This window comes from Elgaria multicarinata, chromosome 4 (assembly GCF_023053635.1).
Source record: "Elgaria multicarinata webbii isolate HBS135686 ecotype San Diego chromosome 4, rElgMul1.1.pri, whole genome shotgun sequence".
Lineage (NCBI taxonomy): Eukaryota > Metazoa > Chordata > Lepidosauria > Squamata > Anguidae > Elgaria > Elgaria multicarinata.
The window spans coordinates 78,440,695-78,458,071 of record NC_086174.1 but is presented as its reverse complement, the minus strand read 5'-3'; the positions used below and the strand labels follow the sequence as shown (position 1 = coordinate 78,458,071).

The window sequence follows — 17,377 nt, the reverse complement described above, 5'->3', positions numbered from 1 at the left end:
AACACCATTCACTGGTTATTTTACAATTCTCTGATTTTATTATGATCGTTACTTTTTGTTGTTGTTTTGTTTTAGAGGCTTTGGCCAGATCTACACCAAGCAGGATATAGCACTAAGAAAGCGGTATGAAAGTGGTACATAAGAGGAAGGAGCCACACCAAGCAGGATATAGCACTGTGAAAGGGGTATGTGGTATGTGTCATGGGCTCCAACACTTGTCGGTGCACTTCAATACCACTATAAAGCAGTAGTGTGGCTCCTGCCTCTTATAAACTGCTTTCATACTGCTTTCATAGTGCTACATCCTGCTTGGTATAGATCTGGCCTCTGTTTCATATATACTTGGGGATCTTTTTACATCATATTACCCCAACAGAGCAGCTCTTAGTGCTGATTTAATGATATGTAAATCAGAAAAATGTACTGCAGTGTTGGCCACTAGTAATTTCCTCGTTGTCAATTTGCACATTTTCCAAAGTAGGCTCAGAGAGTGGACTGATTTTCTAGGATGTGTGAAAAAAGTACCTTTCCCCCCACTTCCCACAACACTCTCTCCTCAGAAAAAGAGACCATGAAACAAGGCCAGTGACTGAGAACACTATCCATAATGGTGCCCATAACTGTCTGCGGAGGATGTTGAACTATGGTGATGAGACTGAACTTTTGAAGATGTGTGCTGAAAAGACAGAAAATGAAAATACAAGCAGCTCTAAACCGTGGTTTGCCTGTTTTTACATATGGAAGCTCAAATAGAAACTGGTTAATATGAAATAGGGTGGCTAGAATGCTAACTGATATGATAATATTATGCTTGTACTTTGCCATCTGCACTGGCTGCCAGTCTGTTTCCAGACCCAATTTAAAGTGCTGATCTTAGCCTTTAAAGCCCTAAATGTCTTGAGGCCAAATTACCTGAAGGACTGCCTGCTCACATATTTGCCTACTGGGACATTAAGGTCATCATCTGAGGTGAACTTCCAAGGCTTTAGAGTTGCCACCCTCGTTTTGGTGAAAGGCTGTTTTCACTCACACGTCTTTGTAATTGTGCAGGGGGTGCCTCCCTACTAATGGAAACTGTGTATGACACCTTCTTTTGTGCTGGTGTGCAGGGGGAAAGCGCAGAACGCCAGCTGCTTCAAAGAAAAACTTCCTGACCTGCTCTTAGGCGTCAACGAGCAGTATGGCATGAACTCCCTAATCAGAGTTTGTGGACGCTGAGGGAAAATTCTAGTTTGACTGCCACAGCGGTGTGAGGAGAGGCAGGGATGCAGGTAGACAGGGTGGAAGGGAAAAGCATGGAAATCCAGCTGTGGACCAGGACAGTGGGGAGCGGTGCGGGGTGAGTGTGGTGGGGATGCTAGAAAGCAGGTAATGATCGACACCAGGGTGAGATCGGCATTGACAAGACAGAGACAGAAGAAGATGCCTTCTAATGCACAACTGGCCAATCCGAAAGAGGAATGTGATGGTTTCGAGTGTGGGGTGGCAGCAGCCATGCAGGGTTTTTGCCATGCGTCAGGTGCATATCCACGAGGGACACTGCGCCGCTGCCACCTCACTTACCAGGCTTTGACGCGCACGCCTCCCTCAGTCTAAGCACCACCACTTAAACACCTGTTTGTTGTTGTTCATTCGTTCAGTCGTTTCCGACTCTTCATGACTTCATGGACCAGCCCACGCCAGAGCTTTCTGTCGGCTGTCGCCACCCCTAGCTCCCCCAAGGTCAAGTCTGTCACCTCCAGAATATCATCCAAACACCTGAGGAAGGGGTAAAAAGAAACCCATAACCTTTCCCTTATAGCAGAGGGAAAAGACAAGGAGGTTTGGACAAGGCTTTTCTGTGAATATAGTGGGCTGAAGGTTTAATTTAATGTGTTTATTTATAAACCAATAGAGCAGGAGACACAGCCAAACTGACACGTGGTTTTGCGGTAGCAAAATAAGAAAATGTTTATTGTTGTTTACAGTTCTTAGTTCCTTCAAATTCTATTCAAATCCTGCCTATTCTTAAGAATTCTAGTAATAACAATTCCAATAATAACAATCCTTAGTTCCTAGGATCTTATTTCCACTCACTGCTCACACAACTCCTGACAAGAACACACATAGCTAAACACATCTACTCTCCGAAACCCAACCACCAACCGAACAACCAGAACCACTCAGCTCCCCCATATATATACTCCTCCCCCACTTTCCACAGCATCACCAGCCACACCCACTCAGTCCAACATTCCGTACTCTCTAGACATACTCATTCAGACATACCTAAGGGAATAGAAATGTGGGTAACGCCACAGACACCTTTGTGTGAGTTTTGGCTCCAGCTCTGCGAAGTTCAGCAGGGTATGGCCTGCACTCCCTTCTTGTTTTTCTGATCAGTTTTCCGTGAAAAAGGAAAGTTGCACAGTTATCCATAGCATCATTTGCAGGCTCCCTGTGAGGAGATGCAATGTACAAAATTTCGCCCCATTCCAGCAAACTGAGAAGGACTTACAGCTCTCAGCCCTGTTTTGGTGCACTCAGTCGGGATAAGGGAACAGTTTTGAAAACTGTCTGGGAAGCTGCTGCTGGCAGGAGCGGGAAAGGGGCAGGAGCGGGAAGGAATGCCTTGAGAATTGGGGTGCTGCTGGTGGGGGGCAGCAGATAACTGGCAAAAAACGGCAGGGGATCCAGCAGAGACAGAAGAATACGCCTATAGCACGAGACAAGCCAATCGGAGAGATGCAGGGGACAGAGGGATTTGGTTTCCAAGCAAAAGATGCTGGGATACTATCCTGGCCTAGTGGTAGGACTACAGAGGGAGGAGGGGCAAAGATGGGGAAAATAAGCTACACACAGTAGCTTATTTTTCTGATCACTGTAGCTTATTTTCAAAATAAGCTACTGTGAGTAGCTTATAAACCATGGCCACAGCTAGACCTAAGGTTTATCCTGGGATCATCCAGGGTTCGCCCCTGCCTGAGCACTGGATCCCCTGTGTGTCACCTAGATGAACAGGTTTGACTCCTGGATGATCCAGGGATAAACCTTAGGTCTAGCTATGGCCCATGATGGCTTAAAGTGATGTGTGAACCCGCCCAAAGTGTTCTTACTCATCTGTCATTTCTTCTCCCCTTCTCCTTTCACGCTTTACTCGTGCCCTTCTTAACTGCCAGTTTCTTTCATCTTTCTCTTCTGCTTCTTTTACATTCACTTCCTCCTATAACAACTACCCTCTCTTATCCAATTCCTCTTCCCAGTTTTTTTTAAATTGTTGTTATTAAAAATATTAGACTTGCCCTCTAACCAACTCCCACTGCCATACCTGTCTATGTAGGATGCATGGGGTGGTCAGGCAAAGAGGCACTGGGCAGCCTGAAACACTGAGATCCACTTGAAAGTGGGCTTTGACCCATAGGTGGGTCCTGGCCAACAGTTTGAGAAACACTCTTCTAGAGAACAAATGGGGGGAAAAGATGTAGCTACTAGATACAGACGTAAACTTGTTTAGTGTGATGTCTGAATTGAGCCTATATACTACCATGTTGGATGCATCCACTCTTCTGTCTCCCTTAGTAATGGGAGGACCATGCAGCTTTGATCTCCCTTCAAGGATGGGATGTTGAGGACCATATTGTCAAGAACAAATCATGTCAGACTAATCTGATATCAGTTTTTGATCGGGTAACCTCCCTTGTGGACTGTGGGAATGCTGTGGACATAATATATCTTGACTTCAGCAAAGCTTTTGACAAAGTGTCCCATGATATTCTGATTAACAAACTAGCTAAAATTCAGCTAGATGGAACAGCTATTAGGTGGATTCACAGTTGACTACAGAATCGGACTCAAAGAGTACTTATCAATGGTACCTTCTCAAACTGTGGGGAGGTAACAAGTGGGGTACCGTAGGGCTCAGTCCTGGGCCCAGTGCTCTTCAACATTTTTATGAATGATTTGAACGAGGAGGTGCAGGGAGCACTTATCAAATTTGGAGATGACACAAAATTGGGTGGGATAGCTAATACCCTGGAAGACAGAAACAAACTTCAAAGTGATCTTGATAGGCTGGAGTGTTGGGCTGAAAACAACAGAATGAAATTTAATAGGGATAAATGCCAAGTTCTACACCTAGGAAAAAGAAACCAAATGTACAGTTACAAGATGGGGGATATTTGGCTCAGCAACACTACAAGCAAGAAGGATTGTGGAATTGTTGTAGATCATAAGCTGAATATGAGCCAACAGTGTGATGTAGGTGCAAAAAAAAGCAAATGCTATTTTGGGATGCATTAAAAGAAGTATAGCTTCCAAATCACGCGAGGTACTGGTTCCCCTCTATTTGGCACTGGTTAGGCCTCATCTTGAGTATTGTGTCCAGTTCTGGGCACCTCACTTCAAGAAGGATGCAGACAAGCTGGAGCGTGTTCAGAGGAGGGCAATGAGGATAATCGGGTCTGGAAACAAAGCCTTATGAGGAGAGACTGAAGGAACTGGGCATGTTTAGCCTGGAGAAGAGAAGATTGAGGGGAGACATGATAGCACTCTTCAAATACTTGAAAGGTTGTCACACAGAGGAGGGCCAGGATCTCTTCTCGATCCTCCCAGAGTGCAGGACACGGAATAATGGGCTCAAGTTAAAGGAAGCCAGATTCCGGCTGGACATCAGGAAAATCTTCCTGACTGCTAGAGCAGTACAACAATGGAACCAATTGTCTAGGGAATTCGTGGGCTCTCCCACACTAGAGGCCTTCAAGAGGCAGCTGGACAGCCATCTTTCAGGGATGCTTTAAGGTAGATTCCTGCAATGAGCAGGGGGTTGGACTTGATGGCATTATAGGTCCCTTCCAACTCTACTATTCTATGATATTAACTGTTCTATTAATATGTGTGTTTGTTGATGTGGTGCACATGCCTGCCTCATTTACATGCGAAGTTGAAGCCATAGCATAGTCCAGATATAGGTAGAGATGTGCCACTCTGTTAGGGGGCAGCAAGAAGTAGATCTAGATCTGAGTTCTGATTCACAGATATAGTAGCACTGATGGTGGAGCTTGTGGAGCTATGGGGGGAGCCAAAAAAGGACTGGTGCTTGACAAAACCTGATTTAAAACAGAAGTTGGGATCCTGGACGTCCTTGGTAGTAGTACTTGGTTTCAGTTGAGCAGTGTTGATGAGTGGAGCAGAGAGCGAAGTGTCTTGTGAAAGAGAAGCTACATTAGGTAGAAGTTTCTCAATCCTAAACTATTATTACCGTATAGCACAATTTCCCCCTAGAGACTGTTTCTTAAAAGGGAAGAATAAATGTGTTACTTGAGTTCCTAAATGAGAAGTGTTTTAGAATAGTTTAGTAAACAATAGCCTAGAGCAGCCTTCTCCAACTTGCAGTGCTGGCTGGGTATGATGAGAGCTGTAGTTGAACACATGTGGAGGGCAGCAGATTGGGGGAACGCTGGAGCTAGAGACTAGGGGCGTTACTAGACGAGGGTGTAGCGCGCGTTACCTTCCGCAGTCGTGTCGAGGCTTCCAGATGACGTTCACCAGGATCCGTCGTTATCCTGCGGTGAAGCCTCTTTATCCCGTCTTTAAAACAGTGAGTTCTGGTGCGCCTTTTCCTGCTGGCCCGCGCTAATTCGGAGTAGGTGTGGGAGGATGTGAGCTCACTGCGGTCCGCACTGGTCAGGAAAAGGCGTGCTAAGGGGGAGTGGCCAGCGGCTTCGGTCAAGCCGCCTCCGCCATTTGTGCCCAGCCCGCAGCTGGGGCAGCGCAGCTGAGCGGCTTTTTTTTTTTATTCCCACAGTGACAGTTTGAGCAGGACCGGAGGACCGGAAAAGTGGCTGGTGTGCTGCTGGGGGTGGGTGGGGGATGTGCACCTGTTTTTTCTATTTCAACCTCTGCGTGGGTCACTTTTCGGAAAGGCGGGCATCCCACAGTCATGGGAAGTTGGTGACTCCTCGCGGTGGGCAGCCACAGCGGCCGCATAATGGCGGTGCTGTACGCTGCGCCAAAGATGTAAAGGCTAGCGGGGACTGAGGGGGACGGTCCAGGCATGAAGGGCTGTGTGCCTGTTGGTGTGGGTACTGCCATGCCTATGCCCAGATGTGGGTTGGGTCTGTGGGATGGGGGGGAGGTCACAGAGGCGGTCATCGCCACTGACACTTCAGAGGCATGATGGGAGATGTAGGCACAGAGTGCCCATGCAGACGACTGACCTTGGGTCATATTACACCCGCCACGACCCCCATCAGGAAGTGACTGCATCAATGTTGACTCTCAACACCGGCACTCGCTGGTGCCTGAGGGGGCTGGTACGCAGCAGCAGCAGCAGCACTTCAGCTGGCACTGCCGGTGCCGCCGCCGCCGCCGCGGCATCGCTGACGGCTGCGCAAGCAATCTACGCTGTTTGCGGTCTTTCGGACTTGCGCAAACCGTGCAGCGAGCGAACCCCCCCCCGGCGGAAATCAGGCCGGTGTGGCTGCGCAGCCGTGCTCGAGGTGGCAGCAGCACAAGCGGCGCAAACGTCCGCCACAAATCTAAGGAAGGTGTGCATCATGAGGCGTCACAGCTGAACGGGAAAATCCGCTTTCACCGCTCCTCAACGACGGAACACCCGGTAGGTCTAGCAAAGCCCTAGGAGGAGGAACAGGTTCCTATTTTTAGCCGAAAATGGGAGAGGCATGTAGACACCTAATGTTAATTCAACCCATTTAGAAAGTTTTCTTTTCTTTTGGTGATTTACTGTCTTGTCAAGCAGACACTATCACATTCATCGTCCTTCCTATAGCGTCTAGCTTGCTTTTAAGGTCCCTGTGCAAGTACCAACCTATTTTGACTCTGCTGAGTTACCTGATGGAGCCATGCTTTGTAGTCAATAAAGCGCCACTGTGGCAAGCTGTAATATGCGTATTATCTTTTTAGTGTCATATTTCTAGCTACTTTTATTAATATGACATAATAGTATTATACAAACTTTTAAGAGTTTGCATAATATGTCATTGCATTGTTGCTGTACAAGGGAGTAACTGCTGTTGTGATTACTAGAGCAAAGATGAATGTTCCCAAAGTTTACTTTTTAACTCAAAAGTAGTGATTTGGGAGATGTAAGCCCCTGAAAGTCCCTGAACCTGATGTGTGTGTTTTTAATGATTGTGGCACTATTTGCAGCTACTCCCTGCCTTGCTGTTGCTTCAGTGACTATTTTCCCCAACTTTTTTATTCTTCCTTAAGTGATCACAGCTAATCAGGGATCAAGTACTGGACAGTGATGATGTTACAGTGCTATGTAACCAATCCGATTTGGCTATTTGCTGATACCGGTAAAAGCAGATAAAGTTGATTTAGAGTGAATCAATCTTTTGTTTGTATTCAGGTCACAATCAGTGACTACGGAATGAACACCTTTGCTGTCCTTTTGACGTAATCTCTGAAAAAAATTCCCACAAAGGGCTGTGTGTGTGTGTTTTTATTCTGATGAAGATTGCAGCAAAATGGGGTCTGAGTTCCAGTATTTACCGCTAGATAATTGCAAGTTACCTAGAAGCAATGGCTGGAGGTAGGAGTAAGAACAATCTTATCAGACAAATACTGTTGTCCTCTAATAAAATTTGGGGATATGTAAATTCAAACTAAGACTAACTTACTGGGTGATACAATATATCACTAAGGGCAAAGGACAACTTTTAAAAGCACTTAGGGCATAATCCTATGCATATTTAGACACAAACAAATCCTACTACTCCCTGCATTTCCCAGCCAGCTATGAGAGTAGTAGGATTTTTCCCTTGTCTAAACATACACATGATTGTGCTCCTAACAAATTGTTCCAGTTGAAAATTTAAAAAACAATAGAATAACAAAAACATTCACACTTAATGTTAATACAATTCATTTTCCCTCTCCCCTTTTACAGTAGATGAACAACTGTTACCTTTCTGAAAGCTGTAACTGTCATCATTTGACGGTGAACATAGAGGATGAGTTCACACATCATGCTAAGCCACCCTGAAAATAAGCCATGGTGGGTGGGTGGCTTGTGCAAAGAAACCATGACCATATTGTGCTTCCAGTATTTACACATATTATTAATATCACTGTATAGAAAGGAGTCTATCCCTTCTGAACACTTTTTTTGGGTGTGTGTGTGTGGCCTGAACACTTACAGCTTTTGTGTTCTCATTGTCTGGATTGGGAAAATTGGTTGAAACTGAGCTAGGTCATATATTTTAATTTTAGATATTTAACCCAAATTATTTCCTCATATCTGTTTGTCTTCCTAAAGGTACTATCAGGATGTGTAATTTCTGAAAGCTGACATTCTAAGGGTTTAATGCAGGAAATCTGTGTTAATTAGAATGTGTGTTTCTGAGCCATAGAAGTTAGCTGATTGAAGTTCTTCAAGTGTATTAAAGGCCATGGGAAATTCTGTCATTGGAATGCAAAGCATTTTTTTTAACATTACAGAGCTTGGAAAGAACTTTACACATTCACTTAGCTTTGCTTAGCTTAGCTGCATCAGTAGGCACAACATAATGTTCTATTGAGGTGGATTTAATTCCTCTGACTTGACTTAATTTAATAACATCTTCATGGCATGTTGCGTTGGTAGAAAATATTAATTGGAACTTAATTATGTTTCTGCTTAATTTTTTGCTTTATAATGAAAAAACATTTAGCATAAGGACCTTATTTTCTTTTGAAATAATGAGATATAACTCCATGTATTTTTTTTCTTAAGAATGCACAGAGACTTTCTAAAGTCTAGGCAGCAATTTTATTGTTCACCGTTCCACATCTGTCTAGATGTGGAGTAGTATTATTTACATTGTAAATAAATAAATAAAATGCACTAATTTATTTTGTTGCTGGTTAGATAAAAGCAGTGTTTTAACTTCTAATATTTCTTGTTATGAGCTACCCTGAGAACTTTGTTAAAGGGACACCTATAAATACTTCAAGTAAGTTAGTAAATAATATTAAACACTGGTTGATGTTTTAAACAAAAGAGCTCAGTGATATACCTGTGTGCATTCTAGAACTTAAAGCTTAGGCACTCTGATGAACAAAACAAAACTGCATGCATATGTAGCTACTTGTACTCTTCTGTGCACACATGGATTCTCCATTGCACATCCCTCATTTCATAGAATAGTACCAATGTATGCATAGAGCATCATATGAGCAGGAGAACCCCTCCTCAGAGTTAACTGTGCTCTCTCAACCCTTTCCGTATACATTAGTAAGGATAAAACAAAACAAATGTGCAAATGCTGAGTTACATATAATACAACTTCTATTCTGTGTTCCACAGAAGCACCTTGTGCTACTCCGCTGATATGTAGCTTTGGACGGCCCGTTGACCTAGAAAAAGACGACTACCAGAAAGTTGTATGCAACAATGAACATTGTCCCTACAGCACTTGGATGCACCTTCAGTGTTTTTATGAATGGGAGAGCAGTATTTTGGCCCAGTTTAACTGTATTGGGAGAGCAAGGAGTTGGAATGAAAAACAATGTCGACAAAATATGTGGACCAAGAAGGGATATGATCTCGCCTTCCGTTTTTGCTCTTGCCGATGTGGGCAAGGCCACTTAAAGAAAGACACAGATTGGTATCAAGTAAAACGAATGCAAGATGAAAAGAAGAAAAAGTCTGTGTCTGAAAAGGGTAGCGGAAGATCAACATCCGAGTCCTCAGAAGATGTTAAAAAGTGCAGGCCTGCCAACAAACCACAGAAAGGTTTAAACCACGATATCCAGCGAAGGCATTCAATGGATAGGCAGAACTCTCAAGAGAAAGGCACTAGCAGTAGCTATGCCGTCCGTTCTCCCTGTGGTTCTCCTGGTCAGTCACCTCCTGCAGGTTACTCTGTTCTTGCTCCCACACATTTCAGTGGGCCACGCTCTTCACGATACTTAGGAGAATTTTTGAAGAATGCCATTCATCTAGAACCTCACAGGAAGAACATAGCCAATAGCGGCATGTTCAGAAATGCTCACTTTGATTATGGGACACCTGGTTTACAAGCACATAGGTCAGGACATTTTGATGCCCCTGTACAATTTTTAAGGAGGCTTGATCTATCTGAACTCCTTGCTCACATACCCCGTCATAAGTTGAACACTTTCCATGTTCGGATGGAAGATGATGCCCAAGTGGGTCAAGGAGAAGACCTACGGAAATTCATTCTTGCAGCGCTCAGTGCCAGTCACCGAAATGTTGTCAACTGTGCATTATGCCACAGGGCACTGCCAGTATTTGAACAGTTTCCATTGGTGGATGGAACCCTGTTTCTTAGCCCATCGAGACATGATGAAATTGAATATGATGTCCCCTGTCACCTTCAAGGTAGAGGTTGCTTATCCGTTCTGTTTCATTTCTTAAATGATCACTCTGTGTTCTGTCTCTCCTATTCCTGTGCTGCATTTTATGAGAGAAAGACACTTAACATGCAAGTACATGTAACATAACCCTGATGGCATATAACCATCAGGATTGTGTTACCCAGCCTTTAGGATAACTAACCTTTTCTAGGGAAAAACAAATTGGCAGAGGGAATGGACTTTTAACAGAGAAGGAGTCTATGCAATGGGATATAGGCCCAGTATATATAGGCCCTTCGTGCTAGGTCCCCCCATTGTCAGTATCTGGTGTTGCGCTCTCCTCCTCCTGTTCAACAGTGGGGTGACCCGGCATGAAGGGGGATTCTCATGGGAACCAGCGCCACATGGGACGCTCGTGGCATCCCCATGTTCCCCGGGGCGTGTATGTCCTGTCCCTGGGTGGGACGCTGCATGCACATCCTGTCTTGTCTCCCTTCTCTCAGCGTGGCGAACGTCTCCCTCTTCTCTCTTGACCAATTGTAGCTCCCCCTTCTATGGTTTCCGGTAAGTAAATTTCCCCTCATTTGGATATCTGTGAACAGATTCAAATGTACAGAAAGACACATGCTACAGTCCTTTCATGTGTTCCCACGTAAGTAACATGTAAGGATCTCTCTATTTGGAAAGTTCCTGCACCACAGGAGTGTGCTTCTTGAGTACTCTGTTTTCAAACAAACATTTGTAAGGGAAAGTTGTGTTTTAATACCATGGCCATTCTGAGTCAGAGTTTGTAGATACTATGCCACCTTCCTATTTTCACATTTGAATCTCTGTATTTACGTGTCCAGCGTAACTGCAGAGTATGCAGATTTATCAGTCTCTTGCAGTCTGAGCTTTTATTTCCTGAAATGAAGTTAAGGCAGTGATTTTATGGTACCAAGAAAAGGCTGTAGTATCCGCATTTCCTGAATACTTGTCTGACAAAGAGCTTCCATAATTTTGCACTCTATTCTGCCCAACAGGACATATATGCATGAACTTTATTTCATTTATTTGTATGAACGTAATATTGTTCATGATATATATGTCATAATTGAATGATACTTAAACCTACTGATTTAAGATGATAGTTAAGGCTATCTCATGTTGGCTCAAATGTTCAAAACCAAGTAATTGGAAGCTAATGCCGATGCCTTGACAGATATGTCCCATGATCAGTAATGCTAAAAGAATCCTCCTATGTGTTGACTCATGCCTGTTTGTTGCTTACTGATGTAGGTGGCAGAATGGGCTAAGCAGTGGGAAATGAGGGTTTTCTCTGATGCAGTAGGGAGGAGAATGGAGCTGTTGCTAATGACTTGCCAGCTACAGGTGTAAGCAACAAACAGGCATGGTCAACTCACAGGAGCATTTCTCTAGCAAAACAGTAAGGCTCATATTCTTTACAAGGCAATACATGACCAGGATAATATGGAGCATCTTTCCTGGTTGCAGGCACTCCAACCTCTCATTCTAGATTTGGGCCTGTAGGACCAAGAAAAAGCATGGAGGGTAAATTGTAAGCAAACACAATTCGTGTAGCATTGGATCAAAAATAAGTCTGAGCCCAGGAGGGCAGCAGAGCTCCTGCGTCTGGCCCTCACAGGCCCAGGCGGACCTACCCAGCACTGTGCCCGAATTGCTCTCAAGGCTTTGACATGTCTGCCCTGACATGCACCCTTTGTCCTTTTCCCCTGCTGCGTTAATGGCAGCTGCCATTAATGCAGCTGGGGGAAAATATGCACTTTCCCTAAGGCTGGAGAAATTGCATATTTTCTCCCTCCACTTTAATGCCAGAGTCAAGGGAGAAAATATGCAATTTCCCCAGCCTTGGGGAAATTGCGTTTCTCTTTCCTGCTGCCGATGGGGGCCTTAAAGGCCCTATTAACAGGGCATTTAAGGCTCCCATTAGCGGGGTGGGTGGAGGGAAGAAATGTGATTTCCCCAAGGCTGGGGAAATAGCGTATTTCCCCCCTCCATTCTAATGGCGGCAGCCTTAAAGGCCCTCTTAATGCAAAGTTACAGGGGCCTTTAAGGGCCCAATTGGCGTGGGGGGTGGAAGGCGAAACATGCTTTCCGGGGCCTCCAGAAACTGCACAATTCCCCCTGCAGGGCTCCTTTAGCTTTAACAGTTGTGATGAAGAGGGAATATCACCAGGTGCTGCATGCATACAAATGACACCTGCTGAACTTCCCTTTTCTATGCAACTTTTAAAGCTACAGGAGCCCTGTCCTCCTTTTCATATGGTCACCCTACTCTCCATGTCTTCATAGTCTCCCATGCTACTAGTTGGGTGCTCAGGATCCTTACAAATTTACAGTACTGATTCAATAGCCCTGTAGTATTTCCAGTTATTGAAGTATAGCCCCCTGCAGGATGCACAACCCTTTTCAGTCTTGAGGAGCTGCCATAGGAAATTCTGAGGCAGAGTTAGTCAATTCAGAGGGGGAATGGAAAATTTTAGAGGCAAAAGAGATTTGGGAGACCACAGGGAGAGTGAGTGAATAAAAAGAACCAACTAGAGCCAAATCCCCTCACATAGAATTCATTCAGCAACAGCTTTAAGGCCAGAGAGTGAACAGGCTGAGGCCTACTGCTCATGCTGGCCCAGCAGCAGACAGGCTGGAAATGGGTGGCCTTCATCGCTCACAAGTGGATTACAGATTTATTGGACTCTGCCCGTCCTATGTTTTGTTTTGAGTATTACCTTAAATAGTTAAGTTAATTTTGCCTATTCCTCCCCTCTTTTCATTTCCTTATTAAATCGTCAGCAAATCGTCAGCAAATATTTTTGACTTTCATTAGCATTTTATTCAATTTTTAATTTCATAGTAGTTTTTTTTTAGTGGGTAGATTTTAAACAAACTTATATGCAACTGGACTACTTATATTTATAATGGTTTAGTTATACCTTCCATAAACTTGACTTCTTAAATGCATGTATCTAATGGCTGTTACAACATTGTATGACAATGCATTTCACGTATTAGGGAAGTTTTACTTTTTGTTGTTTTAAACATACTGCCAGTGTTTTGAGAAGTAGAAAATTTCTCTTCCATCTGTCTCTAAAGGCTATTTAAAATATTACAAACCTATATTACCTTTCCACTCACTTTCCCCTCATACACTCACTTTCGTCTGATATACTTAAAAATCCCCAACATTTTAAAGTTTTTTTTCATAACAAAGATGCTGCATCTTTGAAGATGATAACTTAAGTTCCTTTCTGTAATATTTTAGAATAGTGATATAAATAAAAGTGTTCATATTATGTGCATATTCTGAAAGAGTATTGTGTACCACATTTTAACACACCAAATTAGAATATAGGAGGAGTCGGTTTATGTGTGCAAAACGTTGGGCACTTTTAATTAATTTATATGAACATACTTACAGATGAATCTAGGTAGATATAATATACTGATATATATTTTTACGGTATCTCCATAGCACAGAACTGAAATTTGGTACACCCATAGTTGAACGTAACGAAATTTATTTATTTGAAAATGTTTTAATTTTACTTTTCTTCCCTAAAACATAGGATATGAAGAGGGCAAGTAAGCCATGGCACAGATAGAACGTCACGCTGTCCCAAAGTACCAGCAAAGTGGTGTTACAGTGTTCGGTCTCTCATTACATAATATAATTATAGGTACCATCTCAAATTTATGTTTTCCTCTCCACAGGAAGGCTTATGCACCTCTATGCTGTTTGTGTAGACTGTTTAGAAGGGGTTCACAAAATTATCTGCATAAAGTGCAAGTCTCGGTGGGATGGAAGCTGGCATCAACTGGGAACCATGTATACGTATGATATTCTAGCAGCTTCTCCCTGTTGTCAGGTTAGTACTCTGAAAGAGATTTGATTCTTATTAATCAATTTTAAGTGGTATGATGCGAAGAAACAATTCAGAAGAAAGATAAAAACATGCGATATTATGGTTAAGAACCTAAGAACTTTGCTGGATCAGAGAAAAGGCTGATCTGATCCAGCATTATGTTCTCACCATGATCAACCATATGCCTATGGAAAGCCCACAAGTAGGACTTGAATGCAATAGCACCCTCTTACTAGTTTTTGAAAATGTTTGCTGTAGAGGTGATTATGCATTCTGGAGAAACATAGGGATCAAGGTTGATAATATAGAACTGCATTTTTTATCTGCTTCATGAAGGTCACTACCAATAAATATCAAAATATTCATATTTGACACAATTCAACAAAAAAGTACAGTTGTAGAGCTAGATGGATCTGAAATATTTCAATAATTGCTGCAGAAAACATTCTGATAACAAAACAAAAGAGTGGTTGATGAATGTTTGGCAGATAATCAAAGTAAAATTAGTAACATAATTTATGTGGTCATCAACACTTTGAATTATGCTGAAGAATGTTTTGAAAGCCAGTGAAGTTCTTTCAGTGCTAAAGAGAAAGTTTCCCATCATTCAGTTCCAGTCAACAATCTGGTTGCTGTATTGTGAGCTAACTGAAATTTCCCATCTTACTTCAAGTGTAAGGAGGGCAGCAGCTCAGAGGGGAGATGGCCCCAATCTGCAACTCCTGACAGGGGAAGGGAGCCTGGTGATACCTTGCAGCAGCACAAGCAGCCCTGCTCCCCACCCAGCCTGCCGGCTGACTGCTGTTCTTGGCAGCTGCTCTGCCGCCCACCGTCCTCCACATGCTCCTTCCTCTCCACCACATGGCTGCTGCTCCCGTCTTGTGCAGCAACTATCGCGAGAGGTCTGCTGGGGCAGCTTGTAGGAGGGAGCAGCTCTGGCCGAGGGAGGGAGGGAGGGAGCGGCGGTGGCTCCAGCAGGAAAGAAGCCCTGGGCCCTCCTAGGCAGGAGAAGAGTGGGCAGAGCAGCTGAATTCGCCGCTGTTTCCTGCTCTGCTGCCTCCTGTGGGCGTTTCCCCCACCCCCTACTTTTGGTGGGGCCGCTGTGGGCTTGAGATAGGAGGAGAGAGCGGCTGCGTGAGTGAGAAAGTCCTTCCTGAGCAGGAGCGGTGTGGGGAGAGCAGCTGAATTTGCCTCTCTTTCCTGCTCGGTCCCTGGGTTTTAGGACCTTCTGGAGAGACCACCTCGAGCGCCTCCCTGCCGCCCCTTTGCCTGTTAGCGCCCCCTGCCAGCGCCCCCCTGCCGTCCCTTTGCCTCTTAATGCCCCCTATGCAATTCCACTGCCCCCAAGGGGGCAATACCGCCCACTTTGGGGACCACTGTGTTAGAGTAATCAATACTAGATATTACTAGATAACTGTGTCCAGGCTGTCTCCAAGAAAGCTGAAGCTGGTGTAGCAGCCTAATATCATGAAAGGCAATCCTTACCACACAGGTTACCTGGACCTCCAGTGACAAAGCTGGATCCAGGATTAGCCCCAGATTACAAACTTCATCCTTTAAAGGAGAGTAACTCCATCCAAACCAGGTTGAACGCTATCTATCTGAACAGATGAATTACTTACTCCAAGAACCTCAGTTTTGTCTAGATTCAGTTTCAGTATATTGGCCCTCATCCAATCCATTACTCATTCTAGGCACCAGTTCAGCACATATAGAGTTAGATATCATGAGCATATTGATGCAGCTCAGTCCACAAATCTGAATGACCTCTCGAAGCCCCACAGGTGAATTAACCCACAATAGCTTAGCATGACATATGAACCGTCCCTGGGTTTTTCTGCCTTGCTTTATGGTGTCTTAGCTATTGAAAAGTATTGCTATTAAATATTTTTTAATGTTGGAAGCTGGGCTTCCACAAAAGCTGTAAAAATTGCTAACCCCAAATCCAAAGTAAACCTTTTTGAAAGTAATAAACCCAGTTACTTGCATTCAGTTATACACAAGTAACTGGATAAGAATCATAGCTGCAGTCTGCCAGTCTCCAGCCCTTTTAAATTGAGAGAACATTTTGAAAGTAGACTGCCAGGAATGACTTGCCTTCTTGACAAAAGAACCATTTTTGTTTTATATTATTAGCCACCCTGGCAATTTATTTGAAAGGAGGGATATAAATTCCTATAATAAGTATTATTATTAAATCCTGTTGCAAATCACTTCAGGATTAGAACCACTGACCATCTTTTATCTGTATCTGGCTAGAATGTAAGGCTTTTGCTGTTTGTAGCACTATGCAACTCTGGTCTTTAAATCAACAATAAACTGCTGGTTAATATTTACCATTCCACTTCACCAGCGGTGCTTGTTGTTTGTTTAGATCAAACAGCCACTGATGTTGTTTTCAGAGCTGTATGTGTGCAGAGATTTGTCAGTTCGCTACTTATCCATTTACTTCTTACTACAACCCTATTCACATACTTGTGTATGTGTGTGTGTGACGAAGGGGAGCAGGGTTGTGGCACCAGGCTTCATTCCCAACCTGAGGGAGTTTACTTGAAAATTTCCACCTATGCACATATAACAGCACATATGTATGACTGTCTCCATGAGATAAGCATGCCTGAAAATGTAGGAATCCTGGTCGTACAGGGTATGTGCAGACTCCTAAATGACTGTGAACAAGTGGGGGTGGGAGCAGTACATGCGATTCTGCACTCTTCCGTACTGGTAGTGCATATGTTTTGCATGTTGGAGGTCCCAGGTTTGAACTCTGGCATCTCCAGGTAGGTCTCCGACCTAAAACCCTGGAGAGCCGCTGCCAGTTAGTGTTGACAATACTAGGCTAGATGGACCAGTGGTCTGACTGAGGCCTTAGCTAGACCAGTGTTTATCCCGGGGCGAACCCTGGGATCGTCCCTGTGCGTCCACATGACGCACAGAGGATCCCCGGATCAGGGTGGGATCATCCCTCCCTGGCCCCAGGATACAGCCCTACACTTTGGGCCCACTTTGGGCTGAGCCTGGGACCGCGGAGCGTGTGGCCCGTTTACTCGCGCGGAGCCAGGAGCACTGCGCCCATCAGGGGTAGGGTGGGGGGAGCGGGGTAATGACTTAATTTTTTTAAAAAAGCCTTACCTTTGCACATGAGTGATCGTGCGCTCCATTTTCTTTAAAAAAAAAAAATGGCGGGTGCGACG

General features: G+C 44.1%; 1 protein-coding gene across 1 annotated transcript in view; it reads left to right on the top strand.

Moving 5' to 3' along the window:
* HECA (hdc homolog, cell cycle regulator) overlaps positions 1-17,377 on the top strand; it is a 30,375-nt gene that overhangs the window by 5,698 nt on the left and 7,300 nt on the right. The window contains exons 2-3 of the mRNA XM_063124599.1: positions 9,290-10,327; positions 14,032-14,186. Of these exons, the coding sequence (XP_062980669.1) occupies positions 9,290-10,327; positions 14,032-14,186 (1,193 nt within the window). The remainder of the gene's footprint in view (positions 1-9,289; positions 10,328-14,031; positions 14,187-17,377) is intronic.